This window comes from Benincasa hispida, chromosome 2, assembly GCF_027475165.1.
Source record: "Benincasa hispida cultivar pf3 chromosome 2, pf3_genome.v1.1, whole genome shotgun sequence".
NCBI lineage: Eukaryota > Viridiplantae > Streptophyta > Magnoliopsida > Cucurbitales > Cucurbitaceae > Benincasa > Benincasa hispida.
In genome coordinates this window covers 66938300-66958649 of record NC_143479.1, presented here as the reverse complement: position 1 = coordinate 66958649, position 20350 = coordinate 66938300, and the positions used below count along the sequence as shown (strand labels likewise).

At 31.4% G+C, this 20350-nt stretch overlaps 1 protein-coding gene across 1 annotated transcript; it reads left to right on the top strand.

Moving 5' to 3' along the window:
* The first annotated feature begins 11509 nt into the window (after positions 1-11509).
* On the top strand, positions 11510-20121 carry LOC120071757 (Polynucleotidyl transferase, ribonuclease H-like superfamily protein). Its single transcript, XM_039024133.2, is given in 12 exon segments — positions 11510-11664; positions 13044-13212; positions 13835-14516; positions 14639-14723; positions 14896-14983; positions 17534-17727; positions 18099-18231; positions 18491-18624; positions 18837-18911; positions 19448-19567; positions 19691-19803; positions 19964-20121. Coding segments are annotated over 11 exon segments (1872 nt in total). The 5' UTR covers positions 11510-11556; the 3' UTR covers positions 19775-19803; positions 19964-20121.
* Positions 20122-20350: the final 229 nt, after the last annotated feature.

The window sequence follows — 20350 nt, the reverse complement described above, 5'->3', positions numbered from 1 at the left end:
TAGTTTTTAAAATTTTGAATATAGCTAAGAATTCAACTCTTGTATATAAGAAAGATACAAATCATGATAAGAACTGAGAGGAAATAGACTTAATTTTCAAAAATCACAAACGAAATGATTATCAAACATGACCTAATTTTTTTGTTTCATGTTTTTTCTTTAAATTTCAGACTTGTTTTTTAGACTTTGAAAATTAAAATTACCATCATAGTAGAAAGTTTTAGTCGAAATTTTGAGATTTTAAGGCTCGAAATATTGCCGGGGGAGGGGCAAGAAATTTGATTTTCCCCAAATTTCTTGAAATTTTCGTAGAAATTTTGAGTTTTTTTTTTTTCTTTTTAACTATTAGCTATGCTAGTTCAATGGAATTTTCTCTCTTACCATATATATTTTTTTTAATTTTCAAGAAACTATATATTTATTTTTAACTTCATTTGAAACTTTTTTCATTGAATTTTTATATCATTTCACCTCAAAATTGAATTGATGTGAGTTTTATTTTTTTTAACCATCCAAAGCTTTCATGTTCAAGAAATCAAAATTGAAAAAAATAACCTATATTTATTTTTAACTCCATCCAAACATTTTTCACTGAACATCATTTCATTTCAAACTTGAGTGGATGTGAGTTCTCTACTATTCCTTTCATTTTCTCTCAAGTTCTATCTAGTTGAAAAGTTTTCTTCTTTCTTTTGAAATTATTTTGTTATTTTTTTCATTTTTTTTTTAATTTCTACTCTCGCATAGATATTTTATAATTTGCATCTAAATTTCATCTTTCATCATAGAAATGATGATTAAAAATGATCAATTATAATTTATTTTAGCCACAATTAAAGTTTCATTAACTAACTATAACAATTTTGACAATTTCTATCAATTTCCATAAAGTTTCTCAATATTTTCATCAGATAACAATTTTGATAATCAATACTACGTCTTTATGAAAAACCTTGTGCAACTAGTCTTGCTTTGTATCTTGTGACCTCATTATTTCCATTTCTTTTTCTTATAAATACCTATTCTTATCCCATGAGTTTGACATTTTTTTGTGTTCGGACTACTGATCCAAAAATCTACCGTTTTGAAAGTGAGTTTAATTCTGCCTCAATTTCTTCTTTCCACTAAAGCCATCTTTTCTATGTTGACATTTTTCAACAGATTTTGGTTCAGGATCCTCATTTTCAAATATAATATCAAGAGCAACATTATATACAAAAATGTTGTCAATAACTACATTAGTTCGATTCCATCATTTTCCTGTCATGACATAGTTTATTGAAATCTCATTATTATCTTTAAGTATTTCACTTTCCTCACTAGTCATGTCGAGGATTTCTTCATGGGTATTTACATCCCCAACCAAGTCTTTTTTACTATTAATTATTTTTCGTTTTCTAGGACTTTTATCTGTGGAACCCACTAGTCTACCACGGTTTTAGTGTGTTCCAGACTCATTAGCGACAAGTTATTGTGTTGGGATATTATTTTTTTTATGGAACATTTGCAGCTGGTATATGTGATTTAGTTACTTTCTTTGCATCTATAAATGCATCTGATAATTGATTTGTTATATTTTGCAAATGAATTATTTTCTGAACTTCAAGTTCACATTGATCTGTACAAGAATCTAAATGAGACAATAACAATGCATTGCATGTAATTTCTTTTTCCAATTTCTTAATTCCTTCCCTAATGTTAAAAAATTTGTCTCGTTAAAATGACAATCAATAAATCATGCAGTAAATACATCACTCGTCAGGGGTTCAAGATATTTAATAATTGAGGGGAATCATATCCAACTATATTCCTAACCTCCTTTGAGAACCAATCTTAGTGCGTTGTGGTGGGGCAATTGGAATATATACTGCACACTAAAAAAATTTCAGATGGAAAATATTTTGCTCATGACCATAAGCTAATAGTAATGACGAATACTTATGATAAGCTACTAGCTTGATCCGTACAAGTTACGCTACATTCAAAATAGCATGTTCTAATACAGATGAATGAAGCTTAGCTCTCATAAGTAATGGTCTTGCAATTAATTGCAAACGTTTTATGAATAATTCTGCTAAACCATTTTGTGTATGAACATGAGCTACAGGATGTGCAACATTTATCCCAATTGACATACAATAATTATTAAAAGCTTGGGATGTAAATTCACTAGCATTATTGAGACAAATGGTCTTGATTGTATAATCAAAAAATTGTACTCTTAACTTAATTATTTGAGCAAGTAATCACACATATGCAAGATTTCGACTTGATAATAAGCACACATGTCACCATCTACTGGATGTATCTATTAATACTAGAAAATATCTAAATGGGCAGTCCACTTAATGGGTTAGTAGGTCCACATTTATCACCATGAATTCGTTCTAAAAATGCAGGTGATTCAGTCCCCACTTTAGCTAGTGATATTGGTTTAGTTATTAATTTTCCTTGAGAGCAAGCATCATATGATAATTCATTAGATTGAATAATCTTTGGTTCTTCAATGGGTGTCCATTTGAATTCTCAATAATTCTTCTCATCATTATGAATCTTGAATGACCCAATCGGTCATGCCAAATTGTAAATATGTCTGAATTCATGAACTTTAGGTTCATTATTGCATATGTTTTAATTACTCGTATATAAGTATAATACAATCCATAAGATAAAGCAACAAATTTTCCAATATACGTTTTTCATTTGAGACAGTACAGATAATCTGTAAATATTCTACATTATTATTACTATCAGTCTCAATATGATAACCATTGCAACGTATATCTTTAAAACTTAGAAAATTTCTCTTTGATTGACTAGAGAACAATGCATTGTCAATTATAAATTTTGTTCCTTTAGGCAAAATAATATTTGCTTTTCAAAATCTTCGATCAAGTTTGTAGAACTTGATATTATATTTACTTTTACTTTCAATATTGTCAATTTGTAAAAGTATTTTTTATTTGTAAGTATTATATGTGTAGTTGCACTGTCTGCCAAACATAGATCTTCTTTACTCATTTTTAAACACCCAACATATGAAAATGATCAATGTTTCTTTAGGACCTACCTTCAACGATGGAAGCAACATGAACTCGTGTTGATAACATGTTGTGAAATTGAGGAGCACTACAGTAACACGGATATGGAGAAAATATAATATAATAATATATTTATAAAATAATAAATAAATAAGTATAATATAATATAAAATAAAATAACTAAAATTATAAAATTGTATAATATGAAAATTAATGGAATTTTGAAGTAGATTTCTCATTAATGTGCATTCTTTTAAGATCCACCAAATGCCACTATTTATATACAAAGTAACAAGTAGGATATGAACTTACATGAATTATTACTAGGCATATGGACAATATGAAAAATCACACATCGCTTTTAGGACACTAAGTATTGGACATATACTTTTATGATATTTATAATAAAATTCTATTCTTAACACTTTAGTATTTTTTTAATAAAAATTATTTTATGTGACATTATCTTATCAACAATTATAATATATAAGTCGTCATACATGATGCATTGAGATAAATAGTCTTACCAAATTTTAATTATATATCATTATCAGTCCTTTTCAAGTAAAGGAAAAATTAAGATGGGTTTCCCATGATTGACTTCGAATTTCTTTTCCTTTATAAATCTTTTAATTACTCTATTATTGGGATTATTATTAAATCAATTTTTATTTTGAAATGTCTAATGAAGAGACATTAGCATGTTTGCAAGGACCAAAGTTCAGCTTTCTTTATCCTTCCCGAGGGTTTCGTCAACAAGTTTGAGAGTGAGATTTTATTTATGGAATTTTGAAATAGTAATTATTATCTCATATACAAGAATGGCCTTTGAATTACATGAGGCCAGCTCAATTGGGAATAAAGTGGAGGGTGGCCAATTTGACTCAAGGGTATAAGGTGCAATTCAACAACTTAATATCAAAGATTGAAGAATGATCAAATGTCTCTTTCTTGATGACAAATCTTGATTGACTGACACTAGAAACCAATTCGAGAAAGAAAAAGCATAGAATATCCTATTCTATGACCAAAATCTTTAGAGGTGAAGGAAAAGGTCTACTAGGAACTCAATTCTCATTTCTAAAACTATGGCTATTACCAAAACTCTCTTAACAATTAAGGTATTACAGACAATGTGGCTAGTACTATATCAATGCCCCAATTTTTTTTTTTTTTTTTTTTTTAGGCCACGTGTTTCCTCAATTGTAAATTCAATATTAATTAGCAACTACAGACTAGGTGAGATTGAGAAGGAAAAGGTCCACTATATTTGATATATGTACATATCATAATGACTCTACAAGGAGGAAGTCAATTCTCATTTCTAAAAGAGAAAAATTTGGGTGCTCCCTTGAATGCACCTATGCATCTCAAGTATTGTCCAATAAAATTGTGTCATGTGGTATTTTTGGTTTTTTAAAAGATTTTTTTTGTAATTACATTTTTGTGTGGTTAATAAATAGAGAATATAAGGATTAGATGCACTAATCATTGCTCTTTCTAAAACTCTTGCTATAACCAAAAATCTTTTACAACTAAGACAGTAGATATATTGTGACAAATATTATACTGATGTCTATTTTTTTTTTTTTGTAGGTGACATGTTTCCTCAATTATAAATTCACTATTAATTAATACATGCAGATTTATGTGAGATTGTTTTTGTTGAGATTTACACGTCAACTTAAATAATAAAGATTATTTGATTTACCCTTTTTTCATAAGCTGCAATTTTTTTTTTTAATTGCATGAATAACAATTCTATCTATAGAAGATTATAATTTAGAAAGCAAGAAATTCGTCACATTCTTCAACTTTGTTTTAAAGGTCAAAATTGCTGAGGTAAACTTTGATCTCTTTTTTCAGTTCAATTGCTTCAATTTCCTGTTTCTTGGATATATTTTTAGTATTTTTCAAATTTTTAATTGGATAAGCACAATTTTTTATTTATTTTTTTCTGTTAATATATATATATATATATATATATATTTCTTTAAATTGATTAATTTGATTTTGAATCTATGGATTTTGAATCTATAGTTTATTTCTTCTTTTAAAAATTAGATTTGGTGTGTGTGTTTTAATGAAATTAATAGTTTTAAAATTGAAGAGTTTTGGATAGAGTGTATTGTTTTAGTAGATATAGGATTTATAAGTTTAAAAGTAATATTTTGATTTAAATTTTTTTAGGTTATTCCGATCTCATTTACTGAGAATGGATAGAGTTGAGATAGGAATGGACTTCTGAGAATTATTTCTTCATCCAAATCTTTGACCAATATGAAAGATTTTCTTTCTTTCTTTTTTTTAGTACGACATTGATGTACGTTTGAAAGTTTATGACAAATATTTAATCTTTGACCATTTACACCATATAAATTTTTAGATGCTTTCTCAAGGAATTTGGTAGGTCTTAGACCTTCTCAAATATAGTTTTAATCAGCACTTGTATCAATTAAGATTTTAGAAGTCGTACAATTTCAATCTTCAAGAATAGAACTTCCTAAATTTTCTACTACTTGTGAGTCTACTCAACCAATTACTTCTACAAACTTTCAAGAGTACAATTTAATAACACAATAAAATATATATATTCGAATGGATATCAAATTATCATTAAACCAAAAAGTTTAAATTGATTATCAGGATGTTAAAAAGAATTTTAATCCCTTTAAAATATTCTTGGCACCTTTGCTTGGGTGATGATCTCAAAGGTTGGGTTGGGTTTACATAATTGAATGTGTGGACTATTTGACATATTTAAAGGTGCAAAAAATAATATTATATAAATTTTAACTTAAAATTTATTAAAATCATCCTGGGATTTAACTTGTTTTAAATAGTCATTTCATCTTAAACAAATCTAAGACAACAAACAGAAAATAGACTCAGGAGAGGCACAATAGAGTGTGGATGAGGGGATCAGGCCATTCCAACCTTAAACGTATGCCTCGTGTCCCTCTTCTGGGACATGCCCTTTTTTAGGTCCACAATTGGAGACAAGTGAGTCATTCGCCCCACAAGCCTTACCTAACTTCAGAGGTCAAGACAAAGGCTGACCCTAGCAACTACAGTGGATTTTCTTATGTAACCTTAATCTAGTCTTCTTTCTAAAGATCTTGCTTTTAACTCTTGGAAACTAACTTAAGTATCGTAGTTTCTATGACAGATACCATAACGATGAATACTATTCTAATCATTTTACAAATTATCTCTTCTTTCAAATTATAAATTTACCGTTGATAACATGTTGAAGGGTAAGTGAAACTTTTCATCAACTATTCGATTTCAAATCATTTGAAAACCCATCACTATCCTACCATAAATAGGAAAAAAAAAACCATCACCATTAGCTTATGACATTTGCTCACCAAACTTCAATTACTTTCCATAAATATATATATTAAATGAGAGTCGTCTTTCCACAAAACAGTGGATAGTATTATGTTACTACAAATATCACTGTTAAAGAATCTTTATCAATAAAGGATATGGAAAGTTATAGAGGGAGATCTAACAAAAACTACGTTTATTTAAAAATTTAAAAAAATAAAAAAAATAAAAAATAATATCCATAATTTTCTTTTTGACATTTTCATAAATTTGAAGAATTCAACTTTGTCGTTATTTGTTAACATGAAAATTCCTACGATAGGTGATCTCATACATGTATTTCAATATTTTACTAGGTATATTAATATGGTCCTAAGAAAATAATTATTTGGTTGTAAATGATCTTTATGTTTAACCCTATTCTAATGTTTTTTTTTTTTTTTTTTTGAATAAGGACTATATCTAACTAATAAATTTTACTAAAAATGTAATATTTGGTCTTGTATTATTAGCAAGATACATAAGGGCATAAATTACACTAAGATATGGTACTTCAGAGCCAATAAGTTCTTCATTATCATCTTGATGTCGAAATATATCTTTTTTATGTCTAGTGAACGAACTTCTATTGGAATATTTAATGGATGTACTTATCCATATAAAACATTTTCAAAATTTTTTTCTGTATAAGTTGACTGGTAAAAATATCTCATCTACTAAATGCTCAATTTGCAAACCAATGCAAAATTTTATTTTTCCTAGATCTTTTATCTCAAATTTTTGATTAAGATATTTTATTACCTTTGAAAGTTCTTGAGAAGTTCCAATTATGTTTGTAATCAACATATATAATTATAATAGTAAATCTAGACTATGATTTCTTTATAAAAACACAGGGATATATTAAATTGTTTTAATATCCTTCTTTCAACAAACATTCACTCTGACGATACCACATTCATCTTGATTGTTTCAATCTATATAGTGATATTTGTAACTTTATTGACTACAATTCCCAAGAACTTAGTTTATATGTCTTAGGTATCTTAAATCCTCCTAGAATTCTCTTATAAATGTCATTATCAAGAAATCTATATAAATATATTGTGGCTACATCCATAAAATGCATGTCCAGACTCTCATACACAGTCAGACTAATTAAAAATCTTAGTTGCATCCATCACTAAATAATATGCCTCCTCATAATCAATACCAGATCTTTGTGAAAAATCTTGTGCAATTAGTCTTGTTTTATATCTTGTGACCTCATTATTTTCATTTAAATTAAATTAACAAAACCCTAATTGATACTAAATAACAATATTGATAAAAAAAAAAGATAATTTATTCAATCAATATCAACCAATAAGAGCAAGTAATTAAAATTAAGTGCAAAAATAACTAGGAAAGGGTTAGAGAAGAAACACAGTGATTTTTATAGTGGTCAAACATAACCTACATCCACTTTCCCAAGTGCCTCTTAGAACTTCGATTAGAAAAATCTTCTTTGACTCTTTCCACAGATGAGAGTCGAATCTCTACCTTGCTCCTTTTATGGATTCAATAGAAAACCCGATCCTTTCCACATGTTAGGATTCAACCATTACAATGTTTTTCAATATTTAAATACATACAATAAACTCTCTAAATAGAGTGTGTATACAAATTTGAGCTCATACACTTTATTTTTCACAATATAATAGAACTTCCTCTCAAGAATTAGATGAAAATAAAGAAAATTGGAAGCTTGTAGGGAGAGAAACAATGGTGATTTTTTTTTTTTTTTTTTTGCTAATTTTGAGAATTATAAAATGTGAAAAGTTGATATAAATTTGGAGAAGATGAAGTATAAAAAGAGAGGAAGTAGGGCAAAAAGTGGATTTTAATTTGGGTTTATTGGATTGTTCAAAAATTAAATTGAATGGTAAAGATTTAAAATTAACTAGCCATTAAACACAAATAAAAACTAATATAATAATAATATATCTTTTAAAATCATTTCTTTAAAACCCAACAAAAAACAAGAGCCCACCATTTCTAAAAAACTAGCGGTTAGACACCAACATAAAATAATATTAAATTCATTTTTTTATTTAACAAAATCATTTTTTTTTCATAAAATCAATTTCTTTTAATTCTCTTTTCTTTCAATAAAAACTAAAATCTACCCATTGCAAATTTAAAGCCCACGTGTCACTCACCCGTATAAATTTAAGTGGCAATCTCTAATTGGTCTAATTTAATGATTAATTCGCTATGTCACGGTCTTGGATATTTTTCCATTACGTTTCTTTTTATATATCTTTTTCATCCAAACTTCGATTTAGGTGATTCAAGATGTGTCATCGTTGTTCCGAGCTTTATGCTATGGACTATTCAAAATAATAAAATTATCAGTAAAACAAAACTAGATTTGTTATCATCAAAATTTTAATTAATTAATTAATTTGAGATTAAGGGCCAAAAAAAGCCAACAATTTTTTTTATGTCGACATTCTTCAACTAATTTTGGTTCAAAATCCTCATTTTCAGATATAATATCAAGAGCAACCTTATATACAAAAATATTGTCAATAACCACATTAATTTGGTTCCATCTTTTTCCTCTCATGATATAATTTATTGAAATCTCATTATTATCATTAGGTATTTTACCTTCTTTACTAGTCATGTCAAGGATTTCTTCATGGTTATTTATATTATCAACCAAGTCTTTTTTGTTATTAATTATTTTTCTTTTTCGAGGATTTTTATCTTTGAAACTCACTGGTCTACCTCGCTTTTGGAGTGTCCTAAATAAGGGTGTACATAGTCCGGGTTGGAAGAATTTTGCGGACCAACCCAAAACCAAAAATTCGGGCAGGCTAATAAAGAACCTTATCGGTTCATTTTTGAAGGGTCAACCCAACCCAACCCAAGCCAAAAATTTCGGGTTGGGTCACCGGTTCTTTTTTTTTTTTTTTTTTTTAATTTTGAAGGACGACAGATCAACGTGAGGTCGAAAGTGTGAGGGCGGAGATGTATAGCCAGAAGCGTGAGATCGGAGTTTAAGCGTCAGACGTGAGGCACGATTTGTGTCTTCGAGTGTCCAAAAAACCGGAAGTCGGAGGCACGATTTGCGTCTTGCAAATGGAGCATCAGACGAGGGGAGGGAATCGAGGAGCATCAGACGAGGGGAGGGAATCGAGGGACGAGGGTTTGGCTTTAGGGGCGACGAGGCGAGGGGAGGGAGTCGAGGTTTGTTTGTTTTATTTTCTTAATATATATATATTTGGGTCGGGCAACTGGAGTAACCTGAGACCCGACCCGAAATTCAATTTTTTAACCCAACCTAACCCTTACAGTTTGGGTTGGGTAGGCCGGGTTGGTTGGGTTATTGGGTTTTTGAACATTAGTCCTAAATTCATTAGTAACATTTTATTGTGTTGGGATATCAATTTTCAATGGAATATTTGCAACTAATATATGTGACTTAGTTACTTTCTTTGCGATGCATTCCATGTAAATCTTTTTCCAACTTCTTAATTCCTCCCCCTAATGTTGGAAAATTTGTCTCATTAAAATGACAATCAGTAAATCGTGCAGTAAGTACATCACCAGTCAAGGGTTCAAGATATTTAATAATTGATGGAGAATCATATCCAACATATATTCTTAACCTTCTTTGAGGGCTCATCTTAGTACGTTGTATTGGAGCAATTGGAATAAATATCGCACATCCAAAAATGCTCAGATGGGAAATATTTGGCTCATGGTCATAAGCTAATTGTAACGGAGAGTACGTATGATAAACTACTGACCTAATATGTATAAGTGATGCAAAACATGCAAAATAGTATGATCTCATACAAATGTAGGAAGCTTAGCTCTCATAAGCAATGGTCTGACAATTAATTGCAAACGTTTTATACATGATTCTACTAAACAGTTTTGTGCATGAACATGAGTTATAAGATGTTCAACATTATCCCAATTGACATACAATATCAAAAACTTAGGATATAAATTCACCAGCATTATCAAGACGAATGGTCTTAATTGTATAATCTGAAAATTGTGCTCTTAATTTAATTAATTGGGCAAGTACTCTAGCAAATGCAAAGTTTCGACTTGATAATAAACACACGTATGACCATCTACTTGATGCATCTATTAATACCTTAAAATATTTAAATAGTCCCCTTGGTAGGTTGATAGGTTCGCGTATATCACCATGAATTCTTTAAAAAATGCAGGTGATTCAGTTCCCACTTTAGCTGGTGATGGTCTAATTATTAATTTGCATTGAGAGCAAGCATCACATGATAATTCATTGGATTGATGAATCTTTTTTGTTCTTCAATGGATATCTATTTGAATTTTTAATAATTCTGCTCATCATTATAGACTTTGGATGACCCCATTTGTCATGCCAAATAGCAAATATATCTTGATTCATGAACTTCAAGTTTCTTATTACATATGTTTCAATTACTTGTATCTAAATATAATATAATCAAGAAAATAAAGTAGACAACTCTTCCAGTAAGTTACAAAGCACTTGAGACAAATCAACATTTAAAAAAAGCTAAAAAACCCTCATGACAGATCCACGTTAAAAAGCAAGCTAAAAGACCCTAGAGACAAATCCGTGTTCGAGAACAAGCTGCAAAGTCCTCAAGACAAATCCACATTGAGAAAAAGTTGCAAAGCCCACGACACAAGTTTATTTTTCAAGAGAAAACATCAAATAATCAAAATTTAGAGTTTAACCTCACTATACTTAAATCAATACAAATATAAAGTTCATTTCAACGAATGAATTTTTTTTTTTTTGCCAAAAATCTCTTTGAGGGAAAATTGAAAAAAATCACCACTGAATTATAGTAATAGTTAAAATTGTTATTATTTGACCATAAAACTTACAATTGTAACAATCGTATAAATTTGAAAGATCAATTTTTATCATTTGAACTATAATTACTATAAGTTTGAATATTAAAATTTAAAACTTCCACAATTTGAAGGGCTCAAAAGTACTGTAATTAAAGTATGGGATGAGAGAATTGAACCTCAAAGTTCGAGATAGATAATATAAGTACTATGTCAGTTTTGGAAGGCTCAATTTTTATAGTAAAAAGCTTCGAAGTATAATTGCAACTACACGAATAGATGGTGCAATTCGCCCTAGAAAAAAATCAAAATGTATAAGTACATTGTAAATTTGAATTCGCTCTCTTACGCACTCGCATCGCACGTACTCACAGAAGAACTTTTCTTCCTCAAAACAACACGGATTACTTCTGGCTCGGTAAGTTCTTTCCTTGTTTATATTGATTTGCTTTTCTGAATTTTTTCGCCGAGACGTTCGACGAAACAAAGGAAAAACCGGGAAGAAATTCGAACTTCTTCGGCGGTAACAATGGCAATATGATTGTTTAAGGTCGATGATGGGTTGCCTGGCTCTGAGTTATTGTTGATCTCACTTGAATTTTTCTGGGTTCGTTTTATTTGCTTCTGCTTTTGTTCAATTGTTTGGGAGTTTTCATATGTTTCTCTGAAACGGTTGATTTGGAAATCTATCTTTGTTCTCTATATTGCAATTTTCTGCTGTTCTTTGTTTATTTATGAGTATTGACCTTGAGTATGTGTGTTATCTTTTCTTAGAATATTGCTTCTTGTCAGCTTTATTACATTTTAGTTTTTTTTTTTTTAGTGTAAACAATTTAGTTCTCCTTCATATACCCTTCACAGTCTTCAAATGTCAACTGGTGTCCCCTTTTTGACTTGACTTGAGGGATAAAAGTAAGGAACAGATCTTATAGTTAAAGTTGCTGATAAAAAAAATGATTACCGAAGTTCTTTGTTCGTTTGTGCTAAAAAAAACTCATCTAAATTTCTATTTGTTGGTTACCCACCCCCTCACCCCCGAAGAAAAAAAAGAGCTCACCTAGAATAATTATAAAAAGTATTTGAGATTGAAGTCCAAAGAGAAACATGAAATCTCACCAAGGACCAAACATCACTAGGGTCCGTCTCCACCCTTCTAAAAACGCTATTATTTCTCTCACCCCAATGATCCAATAACAAAGTACACATCCTAACAAACCACAAAAAATACCCTTCTCATTAAAAGATGGATGGAGGAAGAACCCCTTGATTGATCCTTGGAGGCAACCCTCACTCACGAAAATTCTAGAATCAACCCTTGATTGTAATTAACATTGAAATTTTAATTAATAAAATTAGTAGATCCATTTTCTTACTAGTCTGACGATTTTGATATTTTTAGAATACACTAAATTAGACTACCTAGATCATGGATTACCATTCCTATTTGATTCCAAATTTGGCACATGTGTTTTGGTTAAGAGCCCTTTATCATAGGCCTTGCTTACAATTTTCAATATAAATTACTGTAGTCTGCACCATGTCTAGGACTTCTATTTCTGCTTCTCTCTTTTACTTTTTAAAAATATTGTATGATAGCTACAGCTTCCCAAGACTATCTTGTAGCATTTTAGAGTTGACTTTTAAATTGCACCAATCACTTACTTTGCCTTTGTGCAAGAATTGTGTTGTTTTAGTGAAACCAGTGCATATAATATTAGTGTCATTATGTAACGATTGTTATCTTCATTCTCTATTCAAGATTCTTTTCTTTTCTTTTCTGTTCATTTTTCCTTTTAGGACCATCATTTTCACATTGGCATGGGATTCGATCAAAGTGTTGCTGAACCACTCGACCATATAGATCAAACTCATGTAGCATGGAAAATTACTGTGCACTCCCTATCTGATCTATCTTATATATCTCCTGTTGTATTCTTATACCTCCTAAAAGAATGTTATATTCGTGGTATGTCTCCCCTGTTTTTTATGATGTATCATGTATGTAGAGGTTCTGTTGTTTTGCTGTACTCCTTATTTGGTCACACGCGTGTCTTGTATATATTATTTGAACTTTTTTCTTAGTGCTTATATGAGTGCAAATCTTTGTCTTGCTTTGATTTTTTTGATTCTCATGTGAACCCTTTTCCCCCCGATGAAACAGGATATGAAATGTAAAAAGGAGGAAGAGAAGTCTTCCTATTGATTCATAAGTGAACTTGATATAATTTGACTAACCTTGCTGTTCACGGTCTAAACTTAACATTCTTCGTTGTGCTCAACAAGTATTTTCGAGTTAGTGATGATAATACTGAGGTTTACTTTGAAGTGATGGAGTCCAGTCTTTCTTTCCTGCTTTTAAATGATTTTGCCTAAATATTTCACCTTATTTTCATTTTCTATGTCGAACTTCTCCCAATAAAAAGTTAGTTGTTTCAATGAAGAGTTCATCAAGTAGTAATACCCGTATAGAGTTATTTTGGTTCATCTTCATTCTATTTATTTCGTAATACCTGTATAGAGTTATTTTGGTTCATCTTCATTCTATTTATTTATCTTCTACATTTTTATGTCCTTGAGTGCAAATGTAGGCACATTGAAAGCAACTAAGAAGTTTCGATTTCTTCAGCAACAAGTTCATCTAGTACTTCATAATGGTCCCCGGCCTGGACCAGCTACCTTTGTTATTCATTGCCTATATGTCTTGCCTATATTTGGATTATATAGTGAAGGATTCAGTCACTTGATTACATCAGCTCTCCAACGTTTTCTGAAAGTAGTGACAACCCTAGCAGACCTTGACAAGGCAAAGAACCTAGCTGCTCAGTTATTTATGGATATTGTTGGAGGATTCATTGACCACGATGACAGGATAGTTGTGAAGATTTTACAGGTATATGATGTTCAATTGACCAACATCGAGAAAGTTCTGTTTAAATCTAAGGCAAGAAATAGGTGTTCCTCTGACTCAGCCAAAGACTTTGTTGAACAATATGTTTCCGAGTTAATAGGAACTCAGGCTTACGCGACAGCAGTTGATGTATTAGAGCATTTCTCTATTCACCAATCTGGGCAGTCTCTTCTCTATAGCATGTTGCAGAACAATGAATTTAAAGCAGCTGAGAAATGGGCCACATTCATGGGAAAGCCAATGTTACGTCTGCTTGTCCAGGAGTTGATAAATAGAAACAAGCTAAAAAGTGCATATGGCATTATAAAGAAAAATGATTTTCAGAAGGAATTCCCCGATGTCTATCAGAAGTGTAAAGAGAGGTACTTTGATGTCCCCTATGCCGGATTTTTCTTCTTTGAACTCAAATTTTCACGTGCTCTTGGTATTGTTCTATGTCTCCATTGAGTTAAAATCTTATGAATAATTATGGTTCTTACCCTAGCTCCTTGAAGAATTTAGCCGAAAAAGGATGCTGGGATGTTGCTGAGGCAAAAACAAACAGCAATAGACAATTTCTTGAATATTTGGTGGGTAGCCCATAGATTCATTACTTATATTTTGAAGATTTTTAAGCAATATATGTACTTCATTGCAAGGAAAATATCTTTAACTGTTGAACGTGAGTTCCTGGGTTTTTGACAAATAGTTTTTAAAGCTCTACAGTTTTCGTATCTTTACCTAACCTTTATGTGTTTTAAGGTCTACTTGGCATTGGAGGCTGGTTATTTTGAAAAGGTCGATGAACTTTGCAATAGGTACTCCCTTACAGGTTTTTTGAATATCAAAGGTATGCCATCTTTACCAGTCTCTTGATCACTTAGATGCTTCATTGCGTATGTCCGGCCGTTTTCTCCAGCTTTACAAAGATCAATATCTCATGTTAGACTATTATTATTCAGAAGTGCTCTACAAACTATCTTGTTGGCCTAGCTTTCTCCATTCCCTATTACCCCGAGTCATTCCTCTTTACTTTTTGTTCTTTGTTGCCCCAAGTTTGTCTGCTTTATTTATTTCCTAATTGGATAAGAAAAGATAGAAATCTCGTATAAAATTTTACAAGTACAAAGTAAAGAGCTAAAAGTCCCTAAGATCCAAAGACGCTTGCAAGAAATCACTCCAATTATTATAGATAAAAAAATAATTAAAAAATTGAAATAAATAAAAGACTACTTGTAATTACAAAATATTATAGAAGACTAGACCAAGTAGTAGGAGCCAGAAGTAATTGCTAAATCTTCATGTCTTCCGAATTGGTGTAATTGAGAACTTTGGTCCTTTTAACGATCAGTGCACGCAACTTTGCAGCCACACTTCATAATACTAATTTTTTCTTTCTTGAGACACTGTAATAAAATTGAGTAGCTCACTAATGTTGAGAAGAACTCTACCTTCCGTCATTGGGTGATCAATGGGACTAGGGAAAGAGGCTTGTGATGGGTACATTTTACCTTTTTCTTTTGGCAGGGAGTACCTTCTTTCCTACTTATTTTAAAAACAATTTAACCATAAAAGAACATGTCCCAACAAAAGCATATCCTAGCAATTATGATATGGATTTCTTTGGTTTTTTCACTAGATCTGGAAACTCCACTTCTTAACGCCCTGGAAGACAATTCCCAAATGGCATTCAACCAGTTCCTTGTGTTCAATTTTTTTAAAAATGGAAAAACTTTGGAAGGATGCTTGGTGTCCTAATACGACCTTTATTATGACATCCCACCTTCTGTGCTCTTGCTAATCTGGAAGCTTTCCAATATAGAGCACTTTGGTAAGTATTAAGTGTGGGGAAGTCAGAGAAGAGTTAGGAATCGCTTTATTCATGAAACTCATATGATTACAATAAAACTCGTCTGATATAAATAGGAGTAAAGCAAATTGATAACAAAAGAAATGTTTTTACAACTTATGAACCGTTTCTAACAAACTAAACAACTTCTTATGCTTAATACTCCCCCTCAAATTGGACTATAAACGTAAAAATGCCCAACTTGTCCATCGTAGAATTCAAAACAGGGGAAGGAAGAGCCTTTATAAAGACATCAGCTAATTGCAACTTTGAACACATAGGTAACAATTTTTGGAAGCCTTCAATAATCTTGTCCCTGACAAAGTGATAATTGATCTGGATGTGTTTAGTCCATTCATGAAAGGTAGGATTGGTTGCTATAGCTATTGCAACTTTGTGGTTGTCACAGTATACCACAGCTGGCAAGAATAGATCAATTTGAAAATCCTTCACCTGCCGATGTATCCATATGATTTCACGGGTGATTGCTGCTAATGCTTGATAGTTGGCCTCAGTTGAAGATCTTGAAACGGTAGGTTCTTTCTTGGACTTCCAAGCAATTAAAGATTCACCCAACACACAGAAACCAGTGATAGACTGTCTAGTATCAACATACACATGCTCATCAGCGTCAACAAAGGCGCTTAGTTGAAAATGAGAAACAAACCTTAGCAAAGTCCCCTGTACTGGTGACTTAAGAAAATGAAGGAGGTGATCGGCAGCTTGCTAATGTTCCAATGATAGTTGCTGCAGGAACTGACTTAAATGGTGGACTGCAAATGATATATCAGGCCTGAAAATTTGTAAGTAATGTAACCTCCCAATGAGCCATCTAGGGAATTTTATCAGAAATTTTAGACAACTTTAAATTCAGATCTATCTGTGAAGAGGCTGGTTTTGCATTAAAGAACCTAATATCTTCAAGGATTTGAAGACAATATTTCCTTTGGGAGAGAAAGAGACCTTGCGATGAGCGAGAAATCTCTGAGCCAAGGAAATATTTAGCTGCTCCAAGGCCTTTGAGCATGAAATGTGACTTCAACAGCATTTTTACTCTATCAATCACTTGAGCAGAAGGTCTTGTGAGAAGAACATCGTCACAGAGTCCAATAGAACCACAAAAGTATTGATAGTACCTTGTATCCTTTCATTTTTTCCCAATGAAAACAGTTGTTTCATTTAAAAAAAAAAAAAAATCCCAATCTAATATACCCTAAATATCCTAATAGTATTCCCATTTCTATACTTATAGCTTTCCTATCAACTATCTAAATTGTTCCATGTCATTTTGCTGCTTGCCTAATATTCTGAAATATTTGGGTAACCATTAGTTCAGTTGGAAATTATATTTGGGTAACCTAGGATGGTTTCCACTATTAGGACCAAATCTTGGTTCCTGTACATTTTATCGCTTCATTGCTCTTGAGCATTAGCTACATGAAAAAGTTAGTGTGCTTCGAATCATTGCAGTTAAATTTTATTTGTATTGCACAAAATTTTTACCTGTTCTGATTCACATTGGTTAACCTAACGTGCATATTGGTTCTGTAGAACGTGAGGGAGGTTATGGACAGAAGTCACAGAACCACTATCTGAATCTTAATCAACTAATTGTTGGGGACATATTGTGGGTTGATAATGCTGATGCTTTACGACATGCGACATGCCATCTCGAGGAGTGTAAAGTTGTTGGTATTGATTGTGAGTAGAAACCAAACTATATAAAGGGCAAGAAACCAAATAAGGTAATCATTGATAAATTATTTGTACTCTCTGTGAGCGCTTTTCTCCTCCAATTCCTTTCTCATATCCTTGTATCTGCACTCGTTGTATTTTATTATTGTTTTTCTAACCTTATAAGAATGTTGAGAAAGTGCACCTGTTATTTTGCTCCTTTGTATTGAGAGGAATAATAGGGATTTCAACACATATATATATATGGATGGGAGCTTCTAGGATCATGTTATTTCTGTAGCCCTTTCCTGTTATTTCTAGTATTTTACCTGGTTTGTTTTTCGAGAGAACTAACTTTATGCATATGCATCTCTCGACTTTCTTTTTTTGAAAAAAAAGATTGTGTGAACTTTTTGCTTTGTTTCATCACATTTATGCTCAGGTATCTATTATGCAAATTGCTTCCGAGGAAATGGCTTTCATCTTTGATTTGATCAAGTTATATGATGATATCCCCGACATTCTAGACAATTGCCTGACTCGCATCTTGCAGTCTTCTAGTATTTTGAAGCTCGGTTAGTAATATCTGAATGTTTCGACATGAAATCACTAAATTTCCTGTTCATGTCCCGATGTTTTGTTCTTATTGATTGAATTAATCGTCTTTTAAGTTATTTTAATCCAGAAAGTATCTTCTGTATATTGATAAAGAATAAACTCCTTGATGTCTTAGAAAGCGCCTGTTTCACTGCTGCTTTTCTCTGTTAATGTACTAACTTCATTTTCTTTTCTATGTTTGCTAATTTTGAGTAAAATATGTTCTTGCCTTTGTAGGCTACAATTTTCTATGCGATGTAAAGCAACTATCCCATTCATATGAATCATTGCAATGTTTCAAACACTATGAGATGTTACTGGACATTCAGAATGTATTTGATCATAGTGGAGGTCTATCTGGGCTTGCAAAGGTAACACAACTGCAATTACACGAAATTCTCTTCTTTGAACTTGATATTGAAACCAATTGGTTTTTTCTCGTACTATGTGACCTACTCCTGGTATAACCCCTTTATAATCAAAGCTTTATTGGCTTCCTATCTTTTTTAAAAATGAAATAATCTTCGGAAATTGATATATATATATATATATATATATTATATTTATGTTGTAATTGTTTTAGAAAGTATTGGGAGCTGGATTGAACAAGACAAGAAGAAATAGTGACTGGGAACAGCGGCCCTTAACGGTGAATCAGGTCAATTTCTTTTCTTGATCTTTTCTATTAGTTTGGCTTCTCTATAGATGGGGCAGCGATAAAAGCAACAGAAAGTGTGTGAATATTGCACGTACATGACCATTTGATTCAAGTTGGTTGGATAATACTTTGTGTTTGGATCTTTGTCAGTACTATTGACAAAAGGTGAGAATGGGGTAAGCAAATTTGAATCCACATTGTGCATTTTATTCAAAATAATTGAACTTAATAGAGCTGTCACTGATAAATAGATATTTATTGAAGTTTTTCCTAGTTCTGTATAAAAAAGAAATATGGAAGATGTCCCTTTTCTTTCTTTCTTTCTTTTTTTTTTTTCCCTTTTTTTTTCCTTTCCACATTATAGTAAGAAACACCTATGAATTTTGTAGAGGTGAAACTATTTCTTAGTCCCAGTTGTTTACCTACTTAATGGGTTTTCTCACGTAGATTTTATTTTCTTTTAATTCTTCTTCCAACGAGACTAAAAAAGTTAAAACATTCATGAAACTGTAGTAGTATTGTTGAATGTTGAGCAGCTAGAATATGCGGCTCTTGATGCTGTGGTGCTTGTCCATATCTTCCGACATGTCCGAGATCAATCACAGCCGTCTACGACAACGGAGGGGCAAACACGACCTGAGTGGAAATCCTTTATTGTAAGTCTTCTGTTCTTAGCTTCAGTTGATAAAATGTGAATTTTGGATCCTTAATCGGATCGAAGCAAATTGACAAGCTATCATCTTCTCTCGCTTGTTCTTTCCTAACTCCGGATAATGTAGGTCTCCCACATGGACAACACCTTGAAACTAAAGAAGAAGAAAGACAGGAGCAAAAAGGAACCAGAAGTTGTAACCAACTTGTAATATCAATTAATCATGTTAGGATCCGTATGGTACATTTCTGCCTTTGTGTAAATATTCATTAAATCAAAATTATATGTTGATCTTCAGTGGTCTTCCATGGAAATAGTAAATGTGTACATTATTAAACATGCTTATGTTAATATGGATGATGCATGGAATTTTCTGTTTAAATACTCATACTTGTATCAGTGCCTTTGGCACAGGAAGAATGAGCAGAGACGAGGAATTATTAAGTAGATGGGATGAATTTGCTCTCTTCATCACAGGGATGAAAGATATCATCAGGTTTTATTTTTTATTTATTTATTTATTTTTATTGTTGATCTAGGGTTTAGGGAGTTAGTTTTGCCTACCCAAAGGCAGTTTAGTTTAGAGAGACGACAAGAGTTTTAAATTAATAATCTTTATGATTGAAGACTTGAATTCAGGATTTGGAAGGTATACAATGGATTTTTTTTTTTTAATTAAAAAAATACTTGTCTATTTTAAATGATTACTGATTTAGGTCTATTTTAAATAATTACTGATTCAGGTAAACAGTATATTTAACTTGAATTAGTATATCATTAATTATGG